The 27,313-nt window shown below is 47.1% G+C and overlaps 1 protein-coding gene across 2 annotated transcripts in view; it reads left to right on the top strand.

Annotated features, from left to right (window-relative positions):
* KCND3 (potassium voltage-gated channel subfamily D member 3) overlaps positions 1-27,313 on the top strand; it is a 238,464-nt gene that overhangs the window by 200,215 nt on the left and 10,936 nt on the right. The window contains exons 3-6 of one of the 2 annotated variants that reach the window (XM_029573823.1): positions 8,770-8,871; positions 13,818-13,910; positions 18,442-18,498; positions 19,839-20,086. In XM_029573823.1, coding sequence (XP_029429683.1) covers positions 8,770-8,871; positions 13,818-13,910; positions 18,442-18,498; positions 19,839-20,086 — 500 coding nt within the window. The remainder of the gene's footprint in view (positions 1-8,769; positions 8,872-13,817; positions 13,911-18,441; positions 18,499-19,838; positions 20,087-27,313) is intronic. The other variant, XM_029573824.1, reaches the window with a different exon arrangement.

Genomic DNA, 27,313 nt, shown 5'->3' with positions numbered 1-27,313 from the left:
ACTGCCGCCTCCCCAAGAACGAAGTTAATATGAAAGTCAAGGAAGTGCTTCCATTTTATACGAATAACCTAATCCATTATGCACAATTTATTTAAAATGTATTAACTTATAGAGGGTCTCCACATTAGCGATTCTGGCAGATGCTGTGTCCGTCTGCACCTAGGGGCAGTGGAAGATTTTCCAAAAATGTCTGGCATGACCATGGATTGCCAGCAGTTTCAAGAGCTGTGTGGGGAGAGCATCACAGCCTACTCTCCAGACAGCACACTCTGCGCCCGGCGGAGAAGCCAACGTTGCTGTTCAGGTGACTTTCCACAAAGTGGCAGCATGTGCAAGACCCAGAGCTGCAGCGAACAGCCCTTCATTTCCTCTTAGTGCGCAAGGAGCTTAAGATAAAGCCAATTAAACCCGGTGCTCTGCGAGATGCACCGCACCCTCACTCTTAGACTCTGCAACACTAGCACTGTGGCCCCTTTGCTCCCAATTAAAAGGGAGGTCTATTATTAAGTCACCTTTAATAACCTACGTTCTGCTGCGCTATGCAAATTGCACGATTTGCATCCCAGGCAAGTTCATTAAGAGAGGGTGCACTGCACGTAGTGGTCCCGGGCCCAGGTCTGCCTAGGCATGGCAGTGCTGCACATTCCCAGATCCAGGCCAGCCAGCCCTCCCCACCCCCATCCAGTGATTGCTGAGCGGTCCCTAGAGGTGGGGCGAGGGGAGCAGCGGCTGGGCTGAATGGAAGGGGTTAAAAGAGTAGAGAGGCTTATGGTGCCAAGGCAAGCTGGACGCCCGCAGGAAGAGGAGGAAGTTGCCCCGCCAAAGACGGGCTCCTCTTTCGAATGGGGCGGGCACAGTGGGCCCCTGGTGGTTTCTTTAGCAGAGTTGCCTCATTTAAACGTGCTCTGGAGGATCCCGCTGGCTGGCGCTCTGGCACACGGGCAGCTTTCCTTCCTTTCCCTCAGACGCTCATCTCCTATAAATCAGCCGACAGGCCCCGGGACCTCATCCAGCAGACGTCTGCGTGTGCAGTGCAGTGGATATAATTTATAGGGGGTGGATCATTTTTCTAGGATTATTGTCCCTCCCCCCTCCCCTCACACGCCAGGCACAGCAGGGTAGAAAATATTGAATAGAAGTGAGAGATGAATGCATCAGAAGTGCCCCCAGGAGTTGGTAACGTAATGTCGGTGCAGCCTGCGCTCCTGAGAAAATCCCTTGCTGGCGCTGCCGGTGCAGCGTTCTCTCCCTGTGCCCATCTGCGTATGGCAGATTGCCAGGGACGCAGGCTCTCTCCCCTCCATACGTGAACGGGCAAAGGGTTGTTGTTATGTTGCTGCGTCAGGCCCTGTGGCTGTGTTAGTTCTGATACCGAGCCACTCACAGGAACTATTCTGGCTCAGTGTTTACCGTCTGGAGAATGCCGTGGCGTTCCCTTTTCAGTGCTGTAGGCTTTGGATGGGCATCCATTTTTTTTGTAAAACGGTACAAACCTCCCACAAGCCAAAACAATTTCTCATGTCATATTAGTAATAATTGTATTTCATGGTGGGTGCTCTTGGAAAGTAAGAAATATCTACTATTAAATTTAACTTACAGTGTTTGAGCTTCTGTTGAAGATCTCATTTAGAAAACCGAAAACGTCCTTGATTAGAAGATTAGATTTGCATGAACGAAAGATCAGGTTATAGTGGGGGGCCTAATTATTCTCTTTTTGGGTGGGTGGGGGCTGATTCTTACTGCTAACCCCTCTTCCTTGAGCGAGGCTGGCATCTCATTGCTGCTCTTCACCCCATTAAAAACATCTACAGGAAACGGCAGGAAAACGTTCCAAGTTTTGTCCCAATAAAAGCAGAGCTCCAGCGGCTCAGTGCTCACCACTGGGGGGGGGAGGGACAGGTGGCACATTCCTCTTCCGACAACAAAGACTAAAGGGCCAGAGGCACTGAAAGAGATTGTTCCATTCGGTCACAATTGGAAATGTACCGAATTATGAAAGATGGTCAAATGGACAGTAGCTACCATTGCAGCCTTGACAAGGCCACTGCTCACAAACAGGCCGATACAGTAAAACCTACGGGAGAGCGGCATTCCGAGGCGAGCACAGGCCACTCTCCTGTGCGCGCGATTTAGTATGCAAATGAGGGCCCGCGGTAAAAAGAGGCGGCTGTCAGTGGGTTTGACAACCGACGCTCAATTTTGCCGGCGTCGGTTCTTAAACCCGCTGACAGCCACGGGTTCGGAAAACGGACGCCGGCATAATTGAGCGTCCGTCTTCTGACCTGCGGGCTGCGGGCCGCTTTAAAAAAAATTTTTAAATTTTGGGGCCTCCGACTTAATATCGCCATGATATTAAGTCGGAGGGTGTACAGAAAAGCAGAAAAAACTGCTTTTCTGTGCACTTCCCCGGCGCCGGCAGAAATTACGCCAGCTTGGGCAGGCGTTAATTTTTGAAAGTAAAATATGTGGCTTGGCTGCACATTTTGCTTTCTGGAGCAGCGGGAATGACCAATAGGGCCATCAACATGCATTTGCATGTTGCGGGTGCTTTTAGTTTTGGGGGGGTTGGCCGTGCGTTTTCGATGCGCTATTACCCCTTACTGGATAAGGGGTAAAGCTAGCGCGTCAAAAACGCGCGGCCAAACCCGGGCTAACAGTGCGTTCCACCGATACAGTAAAACCCGCGGCTCTCCCACGGGATTTACTGTATCGACCTGTTTGTGAGCGCACTGTACTGTATCGGCCCGAAACTTGTGCTAATTCAACCTCTTTTCCTGTCTAGGTCTATGGGGATAATGCTAAATACATCCGATTCTAAGTTAAATGCCAGCGCAAGCACAGCTTGCAAACAAAGGAAGTTGGACACACCCCATGAAGCTAATAGGTAGCACATTTAAAACAAATCAGAGAAGGAATTTTATCACTCAAGGCACAATTAAACTGTGGGATTTGTTGTCAGATGATGTGATGAAAGCAGTTAGCATAGCTGGGTTTAAAGAAGGGTTTGGATAAGTTCCTAGAGGAAAAGTTCATAAATCACTATGTCAAGTACTGGGCCTACTACCTAACCAGGAGAAAGTCCACAGTATATAGCCAGGCTTTTGACATTTTTTTAAATGTTAGTCATTCTTTTCCCGAATTTCCATCATGCCACAGTTTAGGAACAGTTTTACCAATCACAGGAAGCCCTGCTGGTGCTCGCTCTCTCGTTCTCTGAACCTTTGCTAGACAGGCCAGGCAGCTTCAGATTTTGTCCCCTCCCCTCCCGGAACTCTGCTGCTGCCACCCCTGCATCCTACCGTCTTCTGTTCCAGGGCAGAAAGGCAGTCCCCAAACCAGATGAGGTTTACCTTCTTCATGCCCTTAGCTATGGGGAGGAGGGCATAGGAAGGGGCACCTCCTCCTCCATGGGGTGATCCTCTCTCGAGCACTGCTCAGCCTGACCAGCAGGGTCTTGTTGGACCTGCCCCTTTAAAAAGCACAATTCTACATTGGCCCAAATGCCGCAGGCCCGCTCCTGCACATTTAATGGAATAGTTCTGATGGGACGCTGAATGACAGTAGAAGGACATGCTAGGCCTGATGGGGAGGGCAGCGGAGGTGCAACCTGCGAGGTGGGAGGGCTTGTGCTGCCTAATAGGCCACACTGGTGCCACCAAAGAGAAGACCCAATAATCTTCTCTTTCAAGGGCCTGCCAAGGAGCTGGCGATCAGCTGAGAGTGCAGAAGGGAAACATTATCAGTGTTTTATACAGAAAATAATTCGGCAAAAGTTATTTTTGTGTGACTATTATGATCACCAAAAAGGCGAGGTACATGGAGCTATGTAGACTGGGGCTGTGCAGCTGGGGTCAGGAATAACAACGGGGTCATGACACTCCGTAAGTTAACTCCGTGGTAGCCTGTGGGCCTAGCACTGCAGAGCTGTCCGCATTAATTCCACAAGGAGTTGGGGGACGTTGAACTCAGGAAGGACGCGTCCTCATTATGCATGTGCCCAAATCTCGTACTGCCTGAAGAAGCAATTCAAATGACGAGGGACCCAGGCTTCGAGAGCCATGAATGGAAGCTGGCAGCTTCTGTCAGCCACCTGACATTCTGTGGTAATTGTGTGATCCCCAGCAGCGAATGCAGCTTTATAACGAGGATATCACAGGCAGCAAAGAAAGAGCCTTCTCCCTTAAACTGTTTAATTAGGGTACGGAAAGGGTGTAGTGAGCTGCAACAGACAGATGAGACATCGTACAGCGGGGGAAAGCACGGCTGTGATGCCAATTTGCATCCAAATGGTACCAGCGCCAGGTCCATTTTAATGAGAACGATGCCTGGATGACGTCAGCTTCTGAACGTCTAATCTTAGCCCACGTCTTCAGTTGGCTTCTTCTGGGCTAATTAATTCCACGCTTTTAGGAGCCTCCATGGGCTAGTATATAATCCCATTAGACTTCGTTTTAAGATCCATGCCAGCTCCGACCGCCGTGGCACTGCGCTCCATCAGCAGGAGTGGCATTCTTTAGCAAACGTAAATTGGTTTGCAGTAGTCAGATGCTTTTTTTTTTTCCTTCAAAATTTGATTGAATCCGAACAAGGTTTACTGAACCCTCTGCCCTTTGACCTCATTAATCCAACTCGTTCTTTTGTGCCTATGCCTTGCAGAATTAATTTAAAAAATAAAATAACTTTTTTTCAGGGGGGAAGGGGAGGTCCCACTTTAAACATGGCTGCCAGGGTACGACTTTGTATTTCCTAGGCCGAGGTCACACCCTTCCTCCTGAGCAACGTACCATGCGTTCCAGCAGGCTGAGCAACACGGAGAAGGCCTCGGACTGCTGCAGGCACACCGGGCAGAAAGAGAGCGTAGAGGACAGCAGGACTGACCCGACCAAGTGTAGCAAGACTGCTCCATTAAAATGGCAAAGGGAGAAAAGGTCTTCCGATTCAGGAAAGGGATGGAGGAAGCTGTTTTCAGAGCATTTTTATCTATATGGCACTACTCCTATGTCTTTCCCGCATTCATTGATCGCTATTGCAACCAGGGCCGCCATCAGGGCAGTATTCTTGGGCCTGCAGTATGGGGCCCCAGGATCTACTGCCACATATGGGGGCCCGCAGCCGCCAGGCGGCAGGTGCGCTTGGGGGATGTATTAGTTCATGGCAAAGAGGCCCACTGAGGCTCTCTCCGACAGTCTGTCGCCCAGGGGCCTACTGAAACCTGGAGCCGGCCCTGGGTGCGGGCCCCAGAGAAGGGAGAGAATCAATGCTATGCGTGTCTTTTAGACACGCATAGCATTGATTTACAGAGCACCGCAGACAGAGACTCGTCCGCGCGCTCTGTCCTGCCAGCGTTCACTGTCTGACGCGGCTGTGACGTCACCGCCGCGTCAGACAGTATGGGGCCTCAAAATTCCTGATGGCGGCCCTGATTGCAACCCATCCCAGGTTCTGCACCCTCCGGCATTGCCCACCCCAAGCCGGCTTTCTGTGCTCTCTCTCCTTTCTTCCTTGGACTAAGGTTCCCCCTTGTAAGTCAGTAACCAGGTGTGCAGAAGGATTCACAGATTTGTAGGAATCAGTGCAAACACTGCTAGTATGGCTCCTGGAACTGGACTGAGCGCACCTGAGCTGGATGACCTAAGGAGCAATGCTTTGCAACCCTGTGGTGATTCCCTTGAGCCTTCCAGTCCCCCCAACTTCCTTCTGCAGACGAAGGTGGTCCCCCACCATCTACCTATTGTCCCATTTTGTCAAAAACTCACATGCTCCTGACCTTGAAATGTATTTATTTATTTAGAGTTTTTATATACCGACATTCTCGATATACATATCAAATCAAGTCGGTTTCCATGGAACAAAACTGTCGCCGGTAAGGCGTTACATTAAACAATAGAAATGCCGTATGTTTGTTACTATAATGTAGATGATGGCAGAAAAATACAAACTGACCTATCCAGTCAGCCCAATTATTCCTGGCCACACTACTAAGGATGCATCCCGACTGTCAGCCATAGAAGCTTGATTGCTTGTAGGATCCGACTCCTTCCCACACCTGGTGTGGCAAGCTGCCATATGCAGGGCTCCATACGAAGCTAATCTTATTTAAATGGTAATAGACCAAGCACTTTGTTCACTCATGGAGCTGCTTGAATTAAGGCTGTTCCAATAGCCTGATTCTTGTATTCTAGACTTCAATGCAGCAAATTAAGGCACAGGGAAGGAAATCCTTACTTTAATTTAAAAAAAAAAATTTTTTTCCAACACAGCTTGTAGAAAGGGGATCACAGTGTTCACAAATAAAATTATGCATCATAATTGCATCAAACATACCATATATAGATATATACATATTTCCCTCCTCATCCAACCTTATATTACTTCCTAGAATATTATATTATGTTTATTACTGTATTGTTCACTATGTTATAATAATAATTATTCAAACTTCCATGAAAAATTTGTTCACTATGTAAACCGTTATGATGGCTTTACCGAATAACTGTATATAAAACTCTTCAAATAAATAAATAAATACATTCCTTAACCTGGTATACAATGCTGAGAAATCTACTATAGATCTCCAAAAAAATAAAAAGGGTACAAATTTTAAAACCTGTCTCAAACTAGTTCTAGTTCATGTATTTATCTTTTATGACTGCATGGTACAATATGGGTGAAAATGCTTTCACTTTTTTTTTTTACAAATAGACCAGATGCAACACGCCAGTTGGCAGCGAGCATTTGATTAGGCTAATTAAAAGACTTTGGAAGTAGAAATGATCATGGGGGAAAGCACAAACTGTTGCATTTGATGTCTGCGTTAGTTTCTTTTACATAAATCTAGCCTGGTAGGGGTGAGATCAAGAAAGGAGAAGTCTGGATTCGCTTTCCATTCTTCTTGTTTTAAAGCTAAACCCCTGCCCCTGGGAGCTCTGTGAATTTGACTTGTTAAATATATAAACCCTTTGAGGAGAGGTGAAAGGCGGTAGGGAGGGGTCCGAGAAGTATATTCTAATAACGCAGAAGATGTCAGCATTTTCCCAGCACATGAAGAGAGGATTCTCATGAGTAAGGGAAAGAAAGTTTTCTTCCTAGAAAAGAGGGGAGGAAGTGCTGGAATGGAGGAGCTTCCTGGTGGAGGGACCTGGATCAGGTGGAGTAGGGAGGGTGAACACTGATCCGCTGGGATCTGTGGTACTACAGCAGGTAGAGCTTTTGCCATCTTTATCAGCTCTCATAGTCTCCGTTTTCTCTTGGAACACCAAGAAGTTTTAGGTTTTGCATCTGGGTGGGAGAGGTTAAACCTCCTGTAAAAGTGGCGGCCTGCGGCCTAGGTTTGCAGGTGTTCATGTTGAAGGGGAGTGACATCACGCCTCCTCCAATGGGAAGCAGGCATCACACCTCCTCCAATGGGAAGCAGACATCACGCCTCCTCCAATGGGAAGCAGACATCAGGCCTCCTCCAATGGGAAGCAGGCGTGCTGACTCGTGCTCCTGAGAGAAAGGAGAGCTCGAGGCACTTTCCAGTCATCTTTCAGTCTCACAAAAGAGACAGAAGAAATGAACTGGGTCATGGAGGTGGGAGGGGGGCTCGTGCACGAGTAGAGACCAAATCTCTCAAGCCACATTTATGAACCTAACATAACCCCCGTCTTCGGTGATGTTTGGGCAGTCACAGGACTGACGCTCAGTACTGGCACGAAGTCTCTGGTAATGCAATCTCTTTTTCCCCAGTTGGAGGCTTCTTTATTGGCAAGGGACGGGAGAATAAATCTCTTGGGCCCCAAGCATTAAACTGGGGGGTTTTTTCTATTGAATGTACATTAATTTGAAAAGAAAGTGTAAAAATGGAACAAATGAGCCTCTTTTTTGTTTTATTTCAAATCAAACAAAAAAATTGTGACAATTTTTATGAATTTTTCATTTTTGGGAACTAGCACACTATCTCAAAAATGAAAAACAACAAAAAATAACCCCCAAAAATGAAAAATAAAATCTCTGCAAAACAAAAGGCAAAAATAATTAGTGTGCATGTCCCTACTGAGTGCCAATAAAGAAGCTGGACATGGTAATTATATTCCAAAATAAGACTTTAGTGAAAAATATGGCACTTGATACAAGTCTCTCTTGGATAATATCCACAAAGCAATTCAAAATAGCAAATCTGTAACTCTGTCATCCTCTGATCTATCCCTCAGGGTCTCTTCTTATCCTTGGATAGAGAGTGAAGCCTCCCTGAGTAATAGATTCTCCTCTCCCTTATGGGCCCCCCCTTGAAATACTTGGAATCCATTGCTTGCTCTTGAACTCTCTAATTTTCTCCTTATCCTCTCCTTCACCAAATGCCAGCTGGGCAAAGGAATCCCTTGTATTGAGGAGCACCAAGATGACTTGAGGAAAAATATGCTCCCAACAAAAATCACTTAACATGATGAACTACTCAAAAATCACTTTGAGTTAATTTAGCAATCATCAAGTACAAGTTGGATATTCATCTCTTAGTTTTTAAGACTCCTCAGCCAAAAGTGTTGAGCCTTTACTCTGAAAAATTAAGAGAATCAAAAAGCAAAGCTCCTTCTGTCTATGAACTCAAACTAAAAATTCCACACAGAGACTATGAGTCATTTGCTTTTATGCAAGCAAAAACAAACCAACACAGAGGGGATGCTGTGGGAAAGATGGTACATTCCTCGGCTCTACACTGCACTGACCTCCTCAGGAATCCGATGGGGTCCCACACTAACAAACTAACCTTTTTTTGTCTTTTCTTTTCAGAAAGCCCGGCTTGCGAGGATCCGAGTGGCAAAGACAGGAACTTCCACCGCTTTCCTGCACAGCAAACGTAACGGCCTGCTAAACGAAGCCCTTGAGTTAACGGTAGGTGCTGCCTGGACAAGTCAAAAGTTGAGACTTTGTGGATTTCATTGTTTTAAATGAAAGTGATAAAACTTTCCATTAATTTCATCAAGTAATGCTCAGAACATGGTTACTTACCATTTCATACGCTGACATTCATGCACACAGTGCTGTGCCAGATGTCACATTATGCTGGGTGGGCATCGTAGAGGAAGAGTTTAAAAGCTATGTGACTCGTCAAGGTCAAACAGCGGAGAAGAGAATCAAAGCTTGCCCCAGTGTTCCAGCTATGTGATCTAACCTCTCTGTCATAGGGAATCCAGTCCTCCCATCCCAGTCAGCCCAAGCATCATTCAGAATAATCTTTATGGATAATGATTTCAAGATTCATTTCAACAAAGACATGTATCTTGACATGTTTCTCTCTAGATTTAACACATGGTAAACAATTTCAGTGGTTCCCAAAGCATCAATATTTCAAGTAAAAATCCATGGTAGGCTAGCCTAATCTGAAATGAGTCACAAATAACTAATTCAACCAACCCTAGTTTGAATCAGGTCCAACTAGCACCAGTGCCAGATCTACCTTGGCAGGGTGGTCCAGTTCTGACTTTGCTGAACTGGCTCTATCAGCTTCAAGTTGTTCATTATTTTGCAAAATTGGAGTTCCATGGGGCAAAGCCAGGACTGGCTGAGACTGTCAAGGGTCCTAAATGATGAAGATTAAAATAAACAGAAAAAAAGTGTAATGAGCCTACTTCAAGATTATCATATATAACCCATCGGAAAGTATTGTTGAATTGAATTTGTATGAAAAAAGGATTTATAAATAAACATTCCCTGACTTATCTGCTAAGATTAGCATATGCAGGAAAACATGATCTGCTATCAGGGACACTCGGTGATATACGGAGAATATCTCCCGTCTCCCTCTGCAAGTGGGGTCGGAAAACAGCCAGAGCAAACCGAGCCAGTGAATCCTTTCTATAAAGCTACTGTCAGGTTTCCGCTGAGAAGATGCTGGCGACAGGGAGAGAGGGCCATAATTACTGAATTCCGGCAACAAGTACTGGAAGAATATGCCTGGCAGGGGAGATATGAAAACACATTTAAACTGTAAAATACCAATCTTTGTAATGAAGAAGAGAGTTTATAAGAAAAACCATCAGCTGGTCACAGGAGGTGGGGGAGAAGTGTTAAAAACTACATTATGGCAAGCTGATCTGCTGAAATGTTCAGGATGCTGAAGCTCCATTTTCCTCCTGTGTATCTCAGTGGAGAAGAACCCATTACACTAAATCAGCACTGGACAGCACAAGCTTTTCCTAATGGACGTATCAGAAGAGTGTGCTAGGGTTACTGACACCACTAGGTGTTGTCTGGATAAGCTGAGCCAGGCCAGTCCCCCTCCACCTTCCATGATTTTGAAGTTTCAGTCTTTTTTTTCTACAAGTCCATGCATGCAACTGGCTCGGCCTGTCCAGCAACTTGGAGCCGCCAGCTGATCAACCTCCAAGGTTGGGGTTGGTGCCAGTGCTTTCCATACCCGATCAATAAAAAGAAGCTGAAACATTGTGGAGTATTGCTGGAAGCTTACCATTATGATATGTTCACAGTAAGGAAAGTATCACATGGTCTCTGATGGCCTAGGAACAAGCTAGGTGGTGAGAGGATGTGTGCAAACAGTTATACACAGCAGTCAATGTTGTATCCCCTCTCTGCCCAAGCTGGCCTTTAAAAATGGTGCAAAGCAGAAGGAAAAAAGAACTTGGATTAGGCAACTACCTCCAGATATTCAGCCACAGAGACAGAACTGAGGCTGCAGTGAACCTCTGCTATAGGCAGTACAGAGTTAGGAAGGAGACGTGCCCTAAACTGCTGGTTAGATCAGGGATAGGCAATGCCAGTCCTCAACTGCCACAAAAAGGCTCGCTCTTCAGCATCTCCACAATGAACATGTATGAGATATTTGCATATAGTGAAGGCCATGCATGCAAATCTCACTCATGCATATTCATTTGCGGCACTTGAGACTCAAAGTAGTTAGGTCACTGGGCTAAGAATCAGGAAAACCAGGGTTCCAATCCCGCTTCTCCCAGTGACATGACCCCGGGCAAGCCTCATACCCGAGTACTTATCACCATTAGACAGCAATGCGTACGTCCAGCAGAGCTAGAAAAATGGTTAGTATTCTAAAGCTTGATGGAAATAAATCACAATTCATTCTCTTAAAATCAGCAGGATTAGTGTTAAACTGCCCCCCCCCCCAAAAAAAACAAACAAACAAACAACAACCTTATATCAGAGCCCAGCAAATACTTGGAGTGGTGCAGTATCACCAGTAGACATGAGACTCAATAAAGTGCAGGATGCAGACAAACCCAGCATTGTGTGTGGTCACTCTGAATGTGACAGACTTTTATTCATGGATTCCAGCATATCCAACAGTATATTATAGCTCCCAGAGCTCCATGGAAAAAATCCACTTCACCCTGAAGACAAAGCAAGCCCGTTTTTCTAATGCTGTGCCATGAAAACCAAGGTCCGTTCCCTTTCCATCTGCTTCAAAATCTGCCACCAAAAGCTTCTCCTCTAAAATGCAGTTTGTCTCTTTAAAACAACTAAAGATGCAAGCCTTTAGAAAACACATGCTATAAGGTTCAGAATTACAGACTAAAACGTTCCTTAGATACCAGAGATTTGTCTAAGAGATTAAAATTGCATTGCATTGTATATCCCAAGGCACTCAGTGCATATGGGGGAGGCAAACCTGGCTCCAGCCTGCATCGTCTGCTCAGTGCTGCCCTCTGGTGGGCATCTGCTGCAGACCGCCCAGCAGCTGTATCTGCTCCAACTTCCTGACTGAACCCTCCGGGGAAACAGCTGCAAACTCCAACATTTCTTTCTTCCAGCCAGGAATGATGCTCCTCCCTTCTGCTTCAGGTTTAAGCTCTAGGTTAGTACACAGATGGATTTATTCCTTTCACTTGCAGCACTGGGGCACAGAGAGATTGAAAAGCAAACATCCAACACACAGTTTTAGTGGCCCACAGTCTCCACCCGGCTTACAGCCCCACTACTCCCAAGGAGGCTGGAGGAGTAGAGGCACTCCCATCACATCAGGGGGAAGGGCTCTAAAAGTAACAGCAGCAATCCTAGCCAGGCAAAACCTGGGCACACACTCCAGCTGGTCCCTGTGTCTTACAAGTAAGTATCCTAAGCAACTTATTCATCAGGCAGAATGCAGACAGTTCGGCAGGAGCCAGTCCTGCTTTTATCTGCTTGCAGGTGCGGATAAAGCCAGGACTGGCCCAGCTTGCTTCCTCTGACTCTCCATTTTAGAAGCTATGCAGACATTCCAGAGACATTTTTGAAGTGAAGCAGTCTGAAGACGATTAATCTGGATCCAGGGCTGCCGTGTGGCCCAGAGTCTGGATGTTTTAATCATCTTCTGGTGCATTCTGGGACCTGTGGGGCTAATTTCAAATGGATCTAGTGAGGCTGCAAATATAAGATGTATTAGGATTAAAGTTCCAAAACTCGGACTGGTCAAACATCTCCCTCCAGAAATTGTCTCTTGGCAGCTCTGGACTGAAATGGTTTTTGAGTAGCAGTTTTAAATGATTGACTTCTACAGTTCTTCATATGAATCAGGGTGGCCACCCTGGTTTTCAGGATATCCACAATGAATATGCATAAGAGAGATCTGCAGGCATTGCATGCGGATCTATCTCATGCATATTCATTGTGGGTATCCTGACAACCTGGCCTGTTTGTGCTCTTGAAGACTGGAGTTGGCTACCCCTGATATAAATCACTTGCCGACGGAGACTAGGGGAGCTACCTAGCTCCATTTTTCCAGTCTTGGATTTACCCTGGCTGCTTGCATGAAGGGACGCTTCTGGTTATTTCCCTCTCCTCAGAGGACTCACGATTGAGTTTGTACCTGAGGCAAAGGAGCATGAAGTGACTTGCCCAAGGTCACAAGGAATGGTAGCGAGATTTGAACCCGGGCTTTTCTGGTGCATAGTCTGCTGCTCTAACCATTAGGTGCACTTCTGATTCCCTTAAGAGCTGCATATCTACAAGTGGAGTGGCAATGTAGCCTTCTGAATGTAATCTGCTTTGAAGTGCCAAAAAGCAGAATATAAAAAATCAGATAAAAAGCAAAATAAAGTCCCTGCATGCAGTGTGGTAAAACCAGGACTGGATCAGCTGACCCATAAAAATAGGAAACCAGCTGTGCTCTGAAAGAGACTCTGAAATGTGAGCCAGTGCATATCTGAGGAGAGGGCAGGGATCCAGCAGCATGCCAATTCCTGTAAATAGGGCTTCCATCTCACTCCAGGTCAGCCGCAGGTGGTCCAGTCCCGGTTTTGCTTCTGATTTTTCCCATTGAGTTCCCTAAAAAAGATTAGAACTGTGAATCTATGCACACAGTAAGGCAAAACCAGGTGACAACTCCAGCTCCCGATTCTCCAAATATTTTATTTATTTAAAATATTTATTACTCACAGTTCCTACATTCAGAGCGGGGAATAAAAAAGACATACATAATAAAATTACATAAAGTTTCATAAAAGGCAATAAACAAAGCTTTAAATCAAACCCGTTAGCAGACGTACTAGACCTGCCTATTCTCCAACTAGCACTGCTTTCTGAAATGGGTAAGTCTTGAGAGCTTTGTCTGTCTGACCCTGACTTACAGACCAGTCGACTCATTCCCTGAAGGCAAGAGACCTCTCCATGGCCCCCATGTGATCACGCTCCCTGTCCAATCTGCAAAGACCAGGCAGGCAGAATCGATAAAAGTTAATAGGAATCACAGGCAGCAGAGCCGGGGGGGGGGGTGGGGGGGGATAGCTGGGACGGCAGTGGTCTCCCCACTGTCACTTGCAACCCATTAGTCAAGAAAATAGCGACTTGCAGTGCCACGGTGAGATGCCCGCCTTTGTGTTTGTATGCAGGGATGTACAGAAGAAGCACAGCACATCAGCAAATCAACCTCACTAATAGAGAGCCAACACCACCATCTGCTGCACTGCCTGGAAAAGACGACGGTAAGTAAGCGCAGCAGCTGACCTCACCTCGCCGCCTCCCTCCCCTCCCCCTTACAGTGTCAAATACGATGACAGATTGAGATTGCTTTTTTGTGTTCTGCTAAAAGACCGGCTCAGATCCCTTGCACCCCCTCCCCCACACAAAAGTCAAAAACGCACGGATGGATGAGATGGCGTGACTGCTTGGATCACTGGGCAGCCCAAGTCCAAAAGTCTTGCATTGTTCCTAATTCTCCATCCCCAGAAGTATTGGATGCATGTGGCCAACCTGAGATTTTAGAACAGAAGCAAAAAAAAAATCTGGAGAGCAAACTCAATTTCTTCCGACTTTTCTGGAGCCAAATCAAATTCTGCATAGAATGGTGGTAATGTCGGAAGGGTTATTCGTGTTCTGATGATCAACGTCCTGCCCCCTTCCCCCCCCCCCATTTTTGTTCATGAAAACTCTTTTCTTTCCACATTTTCAGTAATTCCATTGTGTTACATTGTGGCCAAATGTTGGGATGCAAAAAAACAGAACTCTTCAAATGTTTCGGTTTTCTGTGAGTTTGAAGGTTGTCAACCAAGCCAAGCGAACGCTGTGGTGCTGATGCACCTTCCTCCCTTTCATTGAACGCCCACCAAAGTCACCCGAACCCTGAATGCAGAGAATTCCACTGGAGACGAGCAAAAAAGTCTCTTTCATTGAAACATGGACCAAGTCTAAGAGCCGCTGCCGTTTCCAGTTATTCAGAAAAAGTGTATCTGAACCATCACTTGACGTTTGCTGGTCAGTAGAGTCATCATGGAGTTTGGATTTTAGGTTAGTTACTTGCCCTACCAAATCCGAGCTCAAGGCGACAGTTTTCCCTGGAGTCCTCCCCCAGTCAGGGTGGGGAGCAGCATCCCCCCATATAAATGAAGGGTCCAACACCCTCCCTCCCCTCCGAGTCGCAAGACCCTGCATTCATCCCCCACATCCTTTCCTGCTCCTGAGGGTCACTTTACGATGCTCAGCAGGGTATAAAAAGGGTCTGGAAACAGTTCTTAGCCAGGTGCTTATCCCTGAGAGTGAGCCTCGGGGAATTGGATCTGCTGGGTACTTGAGAGGACGCTGGGCTTGCTGAGCCCTGGTCTGACCCAGTGTGACATTTCTCATGTTCTTTAATTCAGGAAGGACTGAACCTTGTTTATTTTGGCCCAGCAGGTTCCTCCTCCTCCTTTGCGTTTCCAGCTCAATCGGAACCAGCCCCTTGGGCTATGGTGTCAAGAGCCTTCTTGAACGCTTGCCACTATATTTATATTCTTCCTCCCAGCCCCCTAACCCATGTCACCAAGCTGTCACAGCGATAGCCCTTGGCCAGGGGCCACAAATTGCAGCTCCCGCTGAAACTCAGCTAAGGGGGATTCTGAGTCTGGCCACAAGGTGTCACCATTGTGTAACAACTGAGCTTCCCTCCCTCCCCACTTCCCCAGACCCGGCTGGCCCAGTGTAGCAGAATCTATTTTGGAAATCAAATCCAGGCCTCTCGCATGGCAGTGTATAGCGCTACCACTGGGCCAGACTAAGAAGGATACAGCCAGACCTCACAGCACAACCAAGGAATGTATTTCTGTAGGGAGTAAGCCAAGACAAGAAATCCAAAATACTCCCTCCCATGAGTTCAGATTTTGTAACAAGCTCTTTCTCTCTGTTGTAGAGATTGCTTCTTTCATCTTTCCAATGTTAGATCAGTGGAGGGTCCCAGTGCACTACAATTATTGTTTCTGGCTAGTGTTATTGTGACCCTCCCTCCCTTCCATACGTCCCCAGTGAAATTCTCTGTAACATTCAGAGGTCATTCTCAAACTGTCCACCTTTGGACAAATACCGTGCTTACTTTTCACCAGTGTAACTCGCTTTCAGAACTGACCTCTCAGTATCCCATTGACCCAGTGAATAGACTGAGGATTAAATCCCCAGGCTGGGAGTCAGGGGGTCACGCTTAGTACCCATAGTGCTGCAGGATCCTGGGCAAAAGGATATGCGGAATTTTCATCCCGAAACATTTGAAGAGTCAATTCCTATGCCATAAATGGAATGAAACTAAGAATGTAGCATAATCTACAAACAGGCTTTTGAGGGCAAGTCACCTTTTCTTCCTCTGGCAAACACTTACAAGTTCTTATGCATTCTGCAGGCTTGTGGACAGTTTGCAAAGATGAAAAGAATGATTTTTGAGCCTGGCCCAGGGATGTCGGGCTGCTAGAAGCACTGTGGTGCCAACCTACCAAGCAAAAAGTGAATTTGTGGCATTGTCTTTCACCTGTAAACATTTGCCAGCATAAATTGTTTGTGTTCCCCTGAGCCTATGGTTTGCTTATCAGCAGAGATGCTCTACAGCTTCTTCTCCCAGATTAAGGGTGAAACTTGCACAACGCTCTGGAGATGCACGTTTTACCAACATTTCTTCACTTCCTCCTGCCCTCAGATGATTGCACACAGGAAGCTGTTTGCTTTAAGTGCTAGGGTGAGTGTTTTATTTTTATGAGGAGACAAACATTTTCCTTGCTGCTTGAAAGTGTTTAGTTTTGCTCATCCTTCTTCAGCAAGTCACAGTGGTGGGGCTGGTGGTCTTCCTTCACACCCACCCCTGCGGGTTCTTCCTTGAAGAAGACCCTAGCCTTGCCTCAAGAAGTACTAAAGTTAGGGACACTGTAACGATCCGTATTCCGAAGGTCTGTCCGGCTAAATTCAGGACGGCTTCCCTCCACCCCCCCGCTAACCAGAGAAAAGAGGCGGCACGGGAGCTGTCAGGGGCGAGGTGAAACTTAGCTGAATAGCAGCGCTGTCTGGATCAGTTAGCCGGGTAAGTTGGTTGTGGTGCAGAGCAGGTCTACATTCCCACAGATAAACTTAAACCTAACCAGTTCTATTCAGCATAAAAAACACAAACAAGCTTTAGGACCAGCAGCAACCCAATTCCCCCCCAATCTGGCACTCCCAAGTTAAAGGAAATATGTTTGGCCATAGAGGCCCCATGACCCTTGCTCTGCTTAAAAACAAGGGCCACCCCTCCCTGAACCCCCAAAGGTCAATTCTGTTCCTGCGGAAGGAAGTTTCCTCCTCCTGCCACATAAATAAATTATGCTGGGGATTGCCACCAGCCTCCTGCTACCCTCCTTTGCCCCCATATTTCAAAAAACAAAGGGCCCAACAGCCCTCCCTCTCATGGCAGCAGCACCCCCTTTCCAAGCCACCCAAAGTGAAGTCATTGACGCAAACCCCTCCCTCCCCCACTTCCACGCAGGCCCATCGGGAAGCCTCGCCGAGCTCCATCCTCCCAGCTGCAGGTCCCTCATTGCTCTGCCAATGACGCCGATAGCATGAGCCAGGCAGTGGCAGCGCACGATTGTTTTCCATGTGGGAAGGTGGAGGCAGTTGCCCTCGTTTTTCTGCTTGACAACGTGGGGGTCATAGGACAGCTACAGCCTGATATTTTTCCCTTAACTGGAAGGGTGGAAGGATTGGGTCACTGTTGGCCCTTGGGGGTTGGGTTGGTTTTTATACAGGGTAAAGCTAGATAGGTTTCAGGTTATCCACATAAACGTGTCTGGATAACTCTAGCCCCGCTGAATATTTGGCTAGCATTATCTGAGTAAAGTTAACTTTGCCATTCACCAGCCTGTTGAATATGGACCTCTTTGTGCTTTAAGAACCAGTGAGGACTGGCTGACTCATGACTTGTGCTTCTGCCCACTCAATCATTGGCCCACCGGGATAATCAATGCAATCTTGTTAAGTTTGGACCGCTGCAGGGCTCCTCCCTGCAGGTTGCGCCAATCCTGCCTCGGCCCAAGAGTCCACGAATGCAACAGATCGATTCCTAGGAAAGATTACTAGGACTGTCTACAGGATGAAGCATGCTGTTTGCCTGCTTACCTATACTGTGTATGCAACACTTACAGAAAAAAGGGCTTAACACCAAGATCAGACTTAGTTCTTTTGGGTCCCGCACTTCCCTCCTGCTCCATGTGGGTTTCTGGGGGGATGGGGGTTCCCCATTTTATACCCTACTTCCCATCTAGCCCAGCCTTCACAGGGGCCATAGACTGTGGCTCCTTCTGGAATCTGGTATGTGTGCACCTCCAGTCCGGGCACTGAGATGCTGCCGCTGCCCCCGCCCCATCCCAGGTGCTGTGAATAAGTCACAACGTTTCGGTCCAGTGGTGGTCATAAATTGCAGATTTTACACATCGTTTATGGTGCTTTATATATGATAAGCGTCTTCAATGAAATGGAGAAAAGCTGTAATGTGAGCAGTGTGAAAGACATAGCCATCCAATGGAAAAACAACAATATGACATTTTGATTGATTATCTTCTTTGCCTTAAAAATGAACCTGAAATTCCTAAATTATCAGGGCCATTGGGTTTGCAATTTTCTGAGGACACCAGAAGCTGAACTTTAAGGAAAGGCTGCCTTGCCCTTTTAGACTTGCATGTCCGACGTGGAATGCTGGAATGTACAATGAATTGTGTTTTTATCTTTTGCTGGCATGTTGTCCTGTAGGGATTGTCCTATCTTGTGGATGATCCTCTGTTATCTGTGCGATCTTCTACCAATAAGGTATTCTGTTTTATTCAATACATTTTTTTCTCTGTGTTGTAAGACCTGTCTGGGCTGCCTCAGGGCAGCCCTCCTGTCTCTGATTGCTGCTCTTGTTGGGAAGTTCTGCATGCCATGCATTTTCTTGGGTGATGACTTGGGCTGGTGACTTGACATCCAACCATGTGTCTTTGTTTGCTGTGCTTGGTAAAGAAAGAACCATGTAGCTCTATTTGAATCTTTTGCTTGTCATGCCAAGATGGATGAATGACTTTCAAGTGCCAATGCTTTCTGCATCTTTATCTAGCGGGGATTACTCCCCATCACCGCCAACCCATGGAACACTCTTATGTCCGCTCCACAAAGTCACCTGGTGGCTCCCGGCCATTGGAGAAAAGCCTAGGCTTGTCCCAGTGTCCCTAGGAGCTGGTATTCCTGCTTCTCAGAACATCAAGTCCCTGTCCACAGTGGGGACTATATCAGGAGTTGCGTAGCCTGTTCCTGATGACCTTTTCAATAGCTTCATTAGTGAACCCTCAAAATGCAAAGCAACACGGTGCTATACACCATTGCTCAGATGTGCAATCGATTTGTAAAGATGTGGCAAAGTGTTTAGAGTAATGACTGGAGTATTATTCAGATAGTATTAGAGATTGATGGATCGGGCTTCCTAATGAACTGGTTTTTTTCAATACAACAGACCAAACACATTGCCTTTGTTAGACTGCTAAGACTAGGGTCTATAGTGCTGTTCTATAATGCTCTAATTTTCTTTGTGGGCTACTGACCGTAATTGGGTCCTGTCAGAGAATTTTACAAGCTACAGACACTCTGAGAGGGCTCGGGGGAGGGAAAATCAACAAGAAAGAAGGAAGAGACTCGGGGGAACCCAGCAAATTGCAGAATGCAGGTCTCAGAACTGCTGGAGACTCTGACTAAATATAGAAGGCAGGGGGGTCAAATAAGCAGGAGATTTCATCAGAAATGCCTGAACCTGGAATGCAAAAGCCGAAAGTGCCAGAGACTCCAGTACAGTCAGGAGCTGACGAGGCTGGAGACTCCAGGACATCTCTCTAGTATGGAGAGTTTTGCAGGTAATGACAGGCTGCCATGCCTTAGTTACTGATGCAGTTTCTCTTGTTTTTCATGTGTTATTTTGGGTGAGTAGAATTTAATCACTGACATGTGTGTGATATATTACTGTAGGCAGTAGCTCGTTAAATGGTCCGCTGCATACCAGGCTCAAATGTTATGACCAGCGCCGGTCACCTGAACACTGAAATCTGATTCATGGTACAGCAAATAGCAAAGGACATTTTGAAAAGGCTTAGAAAAGTAACCCACTTCTGTGCTGTTGACAGAACCACGAGTTTATCGATGAGCAGTTGTACGAGCAGAACTGCATGGAGAGCTCGATGCAGAATTATCCGTGCTCACGAAGCCCCTCTCTGTCGAGCCAGCCTGGGCTGACCACATCCTGCTGCTCACGCCGCAACAAGAAAACCACCCACCTGCCCAACTCGAACGTGCCAGCCACCCGCCTACGAAGCATGCAAGAGCTGAGCACAATCCACATCCAGTGCAGCGAGCAGCCCTCACTCACCACCAGGTAAATCTGGGCCCGGGTCCTCGCTCTGAACGAACAGGCTCTTGAGTTTCAGCTCACATTAGTTGTACGTTAAGGCAGAGGTAAGACTGGACACCTTCAAGTCTGGGGCATCTGGAAGAGAACCAAGCCATGCAGATTCTCAGACCAGATGGATTCAGACATGCCTGAGGAAAACCAGGCTTATTTGCAGCCCTCAGGGTCCATGTTAGGGTCTGTTAGATTGTGAATTCCCTGTGGACGATGTCACCCATTGCAGCATCTTTCTGACTCCGCTCGCTGCTCCCTAATGCTGGGCTAGAAGGGTCCTGGAGAGAGCTCAGCCCTGCCTCCCGGTAGAATCTGCAGCTCCTCCACCAGCTCAGACAGGTGATTTTTTTTTTTTTTTTACTTTGATTTATATTCCACGTTTCTAGACTCTCCAAAGTGGATTATACTCAGGTGCTGCAGGGTATTTCCCCGTCCCCAGTGGGCTCACAATCTAACAGACCGATGCGTTCATAATTGAGCGTCCGTTTTCCTAACGCGTGCCCGATGCAGGATGTTAATAAGCAGCTGCATGGAAAAGGAGGCGCTAGGGGGAAGGTGTGCGTCCCTAGCGCCTCCTCGGCATCGGATGCCATGGGGAAGGGACTGTGCGTGGGTTAGGAAAACGGGTGCTCAATTTTACAAGTCTCCATTTTCCTAACCCGACTGCCGTCAAGACTTTTTTTTTTTCTTCACGTTGCTGCTTTCTGTGGTTCCTGTGACTTAATATCACACGATATTAAGTCGAAGGAATCACAGAAAAGTAGTATTTTCTGCTTTTCTTTAACTTTTGGGGGGTCTCAAGAATTAATGCCAGCTCTAGGGCAGGCAATAATCTTTGAGGGTAAAATGGGCACATTGGGCATACATTTCTTTTTTACGTCGGGGGTACTGGCTAATAGCCTCATCTACATGGCATTTACATGTAATGAGCACTATTGGCTACATGCTAATCCCCTTACTGTATCAGGGGCTATGGATGTGCGTCCAAAACACACATCCAACCGCAGATTAACCTGTGTGCTAGCCTGAGCGCACGATGTTGCATTGGCCTGCAAGTTTGTACCTGAGGCAATGGAAGGTAACATGGCTTGCCCAAGGTCACAAGGAACAGCAGCAGGATTTCAACCCTGGCTTCCTGCCGCTCTGATCACTAGGCTACTCCTCCCCATGTAAAACCCTCCTGTGATGGAGATTCCACAACCTCCTCAGCCAGCTTGTTATAGATGGCTCCTGACAACCCTATCTAGGTTTCTGGAATTGCTTTATTTAGAAATAACAGATCACAATAGAGAAAAAAATCCAGCTGACCCTTTACTTTCCGGCATGAAGCCACAGTGATGGGTGAAGTATGTTGGAAAAAAGGAACAATTGGACCAGTAAAAAAAAAACCTAAGAAATCCTGCAAAGAATAAAATAACACACTGGTTCCAAGGCAAGAGGAGACATAGCCTTTTGTATGGGTAATTAATTATGGGATGCAGATCTAATAGAGATGTTTGCAGCTGCCAAGTCCTCAGGTCTTCTGTGGAAATAAATAGAGGTACAAGAATGGAGGTCTTGGAAGAAGAGATAAAATTATAATGAAGTGGGCCTAATCTTAGCCGTGGGAACATTGTGTGAATACTGAACGAGGGAATGAAAACCTTTGTTAGAGAGGAGTTGGGGGGGCATGGAAAGGATCTGTACCTAGGAGAGAAGTAACATTGGCACAGAAGAATGCAGAGCTGGGCTGGTCTGGTAACTGCAGCACAAGGCAAGGCCGGTCCGGCTCTGCCACTGACTTTCTACCCTGGGCGCACATCACTTTTCTCCCTGTCATTTCACTGTTATTGCCCCGTCTCTCCTAAGCCCTTCGGGGAGGTGCATGTGTATATTTTTCAAGTACGGGAGTTATAAAGGATCTTGCTTGCATTAAATATGTCTCTAGAATGAAAGATTCCATCTGGAGCAGAAAAGCAGAAGTCCGTCAGATGCTGTAACCTTGGAGGCTCATCCTGTTTCGGAATCATGGGGTACTAATGTTTGGATGGACAGAGGGAATGGTTTATATTTTTTAACTATAATTTTGAAAAACAACCATAATGGAGCGATTCATCTGGTCCCACCAAGCTCTTCTTGGTTTTTGGAGGTTCTCCTTTTCTCATTATCTGGCAGCTCTTGTACATGCTTCCTACATCAAAATCTTTGATTTAATACAATGTTCACTAAACACGATAGTTTAAGTTAATGTTGTTAAGTCATTTTTCTATAGTGCTGATGGTAATGCCCCACTGTACATGGTAAACATAGACATGTTGGTATTGGGATAGAACAAATGAATAACCAGGAAGGGAGCACCACACATAAGCATGGAATTTCTCCTGCTTTTAAAACTTGACCCTATTAAAGGGGTCTCACCCTTATCAGATCAATCCTCTACCTTCCCCTCAACTTTGGGCCGAATCAGTGAAGTTTTGTAAACGTTACTGTGCCCCCAGACAGATGGACAGATTGAATCATTGTTTAGTACTTTCAGCTAGGGATGTGCAGGGGGAAAATCTTTGTTTAGGGGATTACTTGGAGTTCAGGACGTTTGCTGAAGCAAAACCAGGCCCCTACTTACCCCTTTTGTGAGGGTCGAGTCTGCAGAAAGGGGTAGATGTGATGATACCCAATGACTCCTGCCCTGCCAGCTGAGATTTTAGTAGCAAATCAAAAATACAACCTAATAATAATAATTTTCAAGTAAGTCTATTTTTGGTACATTCTTTCAGAATATACCAAACACAGATTCTTTTATTACAAAAACTGAATTCATTGTAAATGAACGCACATCCCTACTGAAAGGAGCCGAAAAGTGACACCGTACATAAGGAATTCATCTGCCCCAGTCATCAGTGAGAAGAAACAGAGGCAGAGGAGTGCGTGTGCAGGACGGGTGAAACAGGAGAGAAGATGGGGGCTCTGATGAGCTCTAGTGTTTGTATTTCTAAACCTAAGGTTTACTTTGTAGTGCAGCTGGACGTTTTGGATCATTAGGAAAGATGCTGCTGTACTGGAGCTTTCAAGATCACATAAGGCCCCTTCACTGAAGCTCAGCTGTTCTACAGCATCTTTTTTTATGGTGATCTAAAACTCCAACAAAAGGCACCACAACCTGCCAAGACTTGAAGGTTGCCTACTTTGAAAATATCACTGAAATCATTGAGAATTTCCTAGCATGTAGACAGGTGGATTCAGGACCAGTGGTTTATGCTCCCCTGCCAGCAGATGGAGACAGAGCAGCTGACGTCACAGTATACATAACCCTGCAGTGACCCCCAGCCTGCCAGTATTCTCCGTCTCCAGCAGATGGTGGACGTGCATTTCCTTATGGGGATAGCTTTGTGCTTTATGAAAGGAGAAATTTGAAATTCTAAATTCAGGAAAAGAAAGCCCCGCTCTCCTGTGGTGATACCTAAAGGTCCCTCCCCCAGTTGAGAATTCCTGAGGCGATTGCTGTGGTACCTCAGAGGTGAGCCTTGGTCCAGTAGCTGGGTTTCCCAGCATGGACTTAGCTTCTAATTCAGCTGAAAGGCAGTGGGTGCAGGAGGCTGTGTGTGGCACTGATGGCAGATGCCCTCTCTCCCCCCCCACAGCCGGAGACCATCTCTGTACTCAGCCGGTAAGCACTGAGCTCAGGTAAGGTTACAAAAAAAAAGTTTTACCTTGAATCATAGAGGGGTTTCAGGACTTCCTTCGGTCTCCGTTCTCGGCGCATCTTACCGAAATTCCTTCCCACTCCCTTTGGCATTGGGAACTGGGCAGCCTGGCAGGTTGAGCGGCCACTGGTGGGCTAGGCCCCGCACTTAAGCTTTTTTCTTGTACGCCGCATGGTAGGCCACAGCGGCCGTTTTCATGCGCTCTTCTAGGCTGTCAGTGTGCGCAGTGTGCACTTCTTTATTTGGCCTGCTTTTTACATGCACACGTTTTTTTTATGTGCTTAATTTGATGCACAAATTGTGTGTGTGCCTTGCCGCTTATTTTTGGGCGCATTTCATTTTTGAGCACGAGCTCTTCCGACGCACGTTTATCGCAGCAATGGTGCTGATAAGCAAGAAGCTTAAGCATCTTCCTGTTTGTTTTGCCTGTCATATTAGGGCTTCTCAGCCTGAAATGGCTTCTGACCTGTGTCAGCCCTGCTCAGATGCTCAGGGAGAGTTGTCTTCCTCGGATTTTGCTAAGCCTGGTTCTTCCCATTCTGATGATGGGTTGGTCACGGCCTTGACTGGGGGCACGCCAGATCTTGGTTCTCCCTTGACTGGCTCCTCACTGGCAAGGGCAGTTCTGTGTGAACAGCTCCAGTACCTTCTGGGCTTGGCCTGGACCCAGCTGCTTTTTCTTGGGTGGAATATTTTCAAGGCTTACAAGCTTTTCTTCAGGCTGAGTCCTCCCCTTCCCCCATTTCTGACCGGTCGGATCCTCAGCCGGTGGCTCCTCCCTCCTCCAGTCCTATACTCAAGCGCCAGGGCTCACCTCGGCTCCCTGCGGGTGTTCCCAACAGGAATCCGGATGGCACTGATGAGGTTGAACCAGATTCCCTGGAAGATGGGGAAATTCCTCCAGGGCTGGAACCGCATTGAACCATGTTGCGGTTCTTTCATAGAGGTGAACTTCCGGCCCTGATTTCCCAGACTTTGAAGCAGCTGGGTGTTCCTGGTTCGGATGCTATGTCAGAGCCAAGGAAGAATCCCATTTTGGTTTCCTTACTAAAGCCTCTTGTTTTTTCCCAGTGATGGACGCCATCCAGGAATTGCTTGATCTGGAATGGGATGCCCCAGAGGCAAATTTCAAAGGGGGTTGGTCACTGGAAGGCCTGAACCGCCTGGATTCGGCTGTGAGAGAGCGTTTGCATTTTCCCAAAGTGGATGCTCTGGTATGTGCCGTGTCTAAGCGGACAACTATCCCCTTAGAGGGAGGAGTGGCCTTGAAGGATGTACGTGATAGAAGGATTGAGGCTATTCTTAAGCAAGCCTTTGAGGCAGTGGTGATGAATTTACAGATTGCCTCCTGTTGCGCCAAAGTGGCGCAATCTTGTCTGCTTCTCTCTCAGGAGGTTGATGAGTCTGGAGGGAATTCCAGAGCGGTTATGGAGCCTACTGCCGCCTTTTTAGCAGATGCAGGTTGTGATTTGGTCTGGACCTCGACCAGAGAAGTGGCTTAAGTGACAGTGGCCAGGTGTCAACTCTGGTTGTGAAATTGGTCAGCTGACGCAGCCTCCAAAGCTAATCTTACTAAGATGCCCTTTAAAGGCTTGCTCTTGTTTGGGAGTGAGTTGGAGAAGCTGGCCAGTAAGTGAGGTGAGTCTCTGGTGCCTTGGTTGCCGGAGGTAAGAAACAGTTACAGCACCCCTTTGATATGAGGGGTCGTTTCCGGGGTTCCAGGCATTTTCGTCCCTACAGAGGGACGACCTTTCAGCAGACTCGGCCTTTTGGTAGGTCTCAGTCCTTTTGTCCCTGGCAGCCCAAGAGAGGAGCAGGCTCAGGTGGTGGATCTTCCCAACTTCCCAATGAAGGTTTGCCAACCCACCTTCCGGAACAGGAAATAGGGGAATCGCCTCTCTCTCTTTTATTGGAGGTGGGTCAAGATCACGTTGGGCCAGTGGGTCCTGGAGGTGATACGCGAAGGGTATGCACTGGAATTTCACAGTATTCCTCGGGATGTGTTCATGCTGTCCCCTTGCCACTCCCCACACAAGAAGCAGGCAGTGGAGTTCAAGCTTCAAAGGCTCCTCAGACTGAGGACTGTAGTTCCGGTGCCCACTTCTCAAGAAAGTATGGGTCAATATTCCATTTATTTTGTTGTGCCCAAGAAGGAGGGCTCCTTTCGTCCCATCTTGGATCTCAAAAGGGTCAACAGTCATTTGAAGGTGACTCATTTTCGCACAGAAACCTTACACTTTGTGATAATGGCAATGTAGTCGGGGGAATTCCTGACCTCCCTGGATCTGTCAGAGGATTACCTTCATATTCCCATCTGATTGGAACACCAATGCTTTCTATGCTTGCGGTGTTGGAGTGCCATTATCAGTTTCGGGTGCTGCCTTTTGGTCTCACCATCACTCCCAAAACATTTTCCAAGATTATGGTGGTGGTAGCGGCGGCCTTCATGCACCCGTATTTGGACAACTGGCTGATTCAAGCCAAGTCTCAGGAAGAGGACTGCCTGGTGACACACAAGTTGATCTCCTTATTGCGGGAGCTTGGTTGAGTGGTGAACCTGACCAAAAGCAATCTTCCACCATCCTAGTCATTGGAGTATCTGGGGGTCTGGTTCGACACTGGACAGGACAGAGTTGTCTTATCAGAAGTTTGGATCCAGAGATTGATGTCTCAAGTGTGTAAGTTGATGAACACCATACACCTGACGGTGTGGTCCTTCCTACAGGTACTTGGCTTTGTGGCAGCTACTCTGGAAGTAGTGCCATGGGCAAGGGTGCATATGCATCCTCTTCAGCGCTCTCTGCTATCTCGTTGAAACCCGTAGTCTCAGGATTATGTGGTTTGGTTCCACTTGCCGATGGAAATCTGCTCCCATCTCCAGTGGTGGTTGCAGGAGGATCATCTGAGAAAGGGAGTTCCCTTGTCCTCTCCAGCCTGGTTGGTACTCACGACAGATGTGAGACTCCACAGTTGGGGGGCCTCACTGTCTGGAGTTAACGGTCCAGGGGCGCTGGAATGCCGAAGAGTCCCGCTGGAACATCAATCGCCTGGAGGCCTGGCCAGTATGGCTGGCATGCTTGCAGTTCAGCCACAGGCTGCAGAATCGAGCAGTTTGCGTGATGTTGGACAATGCGATGACGGTGGCCTATATCAATCACCAGGGAGAGGAACCAAGAGCCAGCAAATGTTGCAGGAAATAGACCAGCTGACGGAATGGGCGGAAGGTCATCTGCAGATGATCTTGGCTTCTCACATTGCAGAAAAGACAACGTAAAAGTGGACTTTCTCAGCAGGGAGAGTCTGGATCCAGGAGAGTGAGTGTTGTCAGCCGAGGCATTTCAGCTGATTGTGGATCACTGGGGCCTTCCATTCCTAGACCTGCTGGCAACTTCTCGAAATGTAAAGGTTCCTTGCTTCTACAGTTGCAGGAGAAATCAGTGGTCCCTGGAAATAAACGCTCTCATACAGGTCTGGCTGGAACATAAGAACTGGATCAGACCAAGGGTCCATCAAGCCCAGC

This window comes from Rhinatrema bivittatum, chromosome 12, assembly GCF_901001135.1.
Source record: "Rhinatrema bivittatum chromosome 12, aRhiBiv1.1, whole genome shotgun sequence".
NCBI classification, from domain to species: domain Eukaryota; kingdom Metazoa; phylum Chordata; class Amphibia; order Gymnophiona; family Rhinatrematidae; genus Rhinatrema; species Rhinatrema bivittatum.
This window is presented reverse-complemented; position numbering and strand designations above follow the sequence as displayed.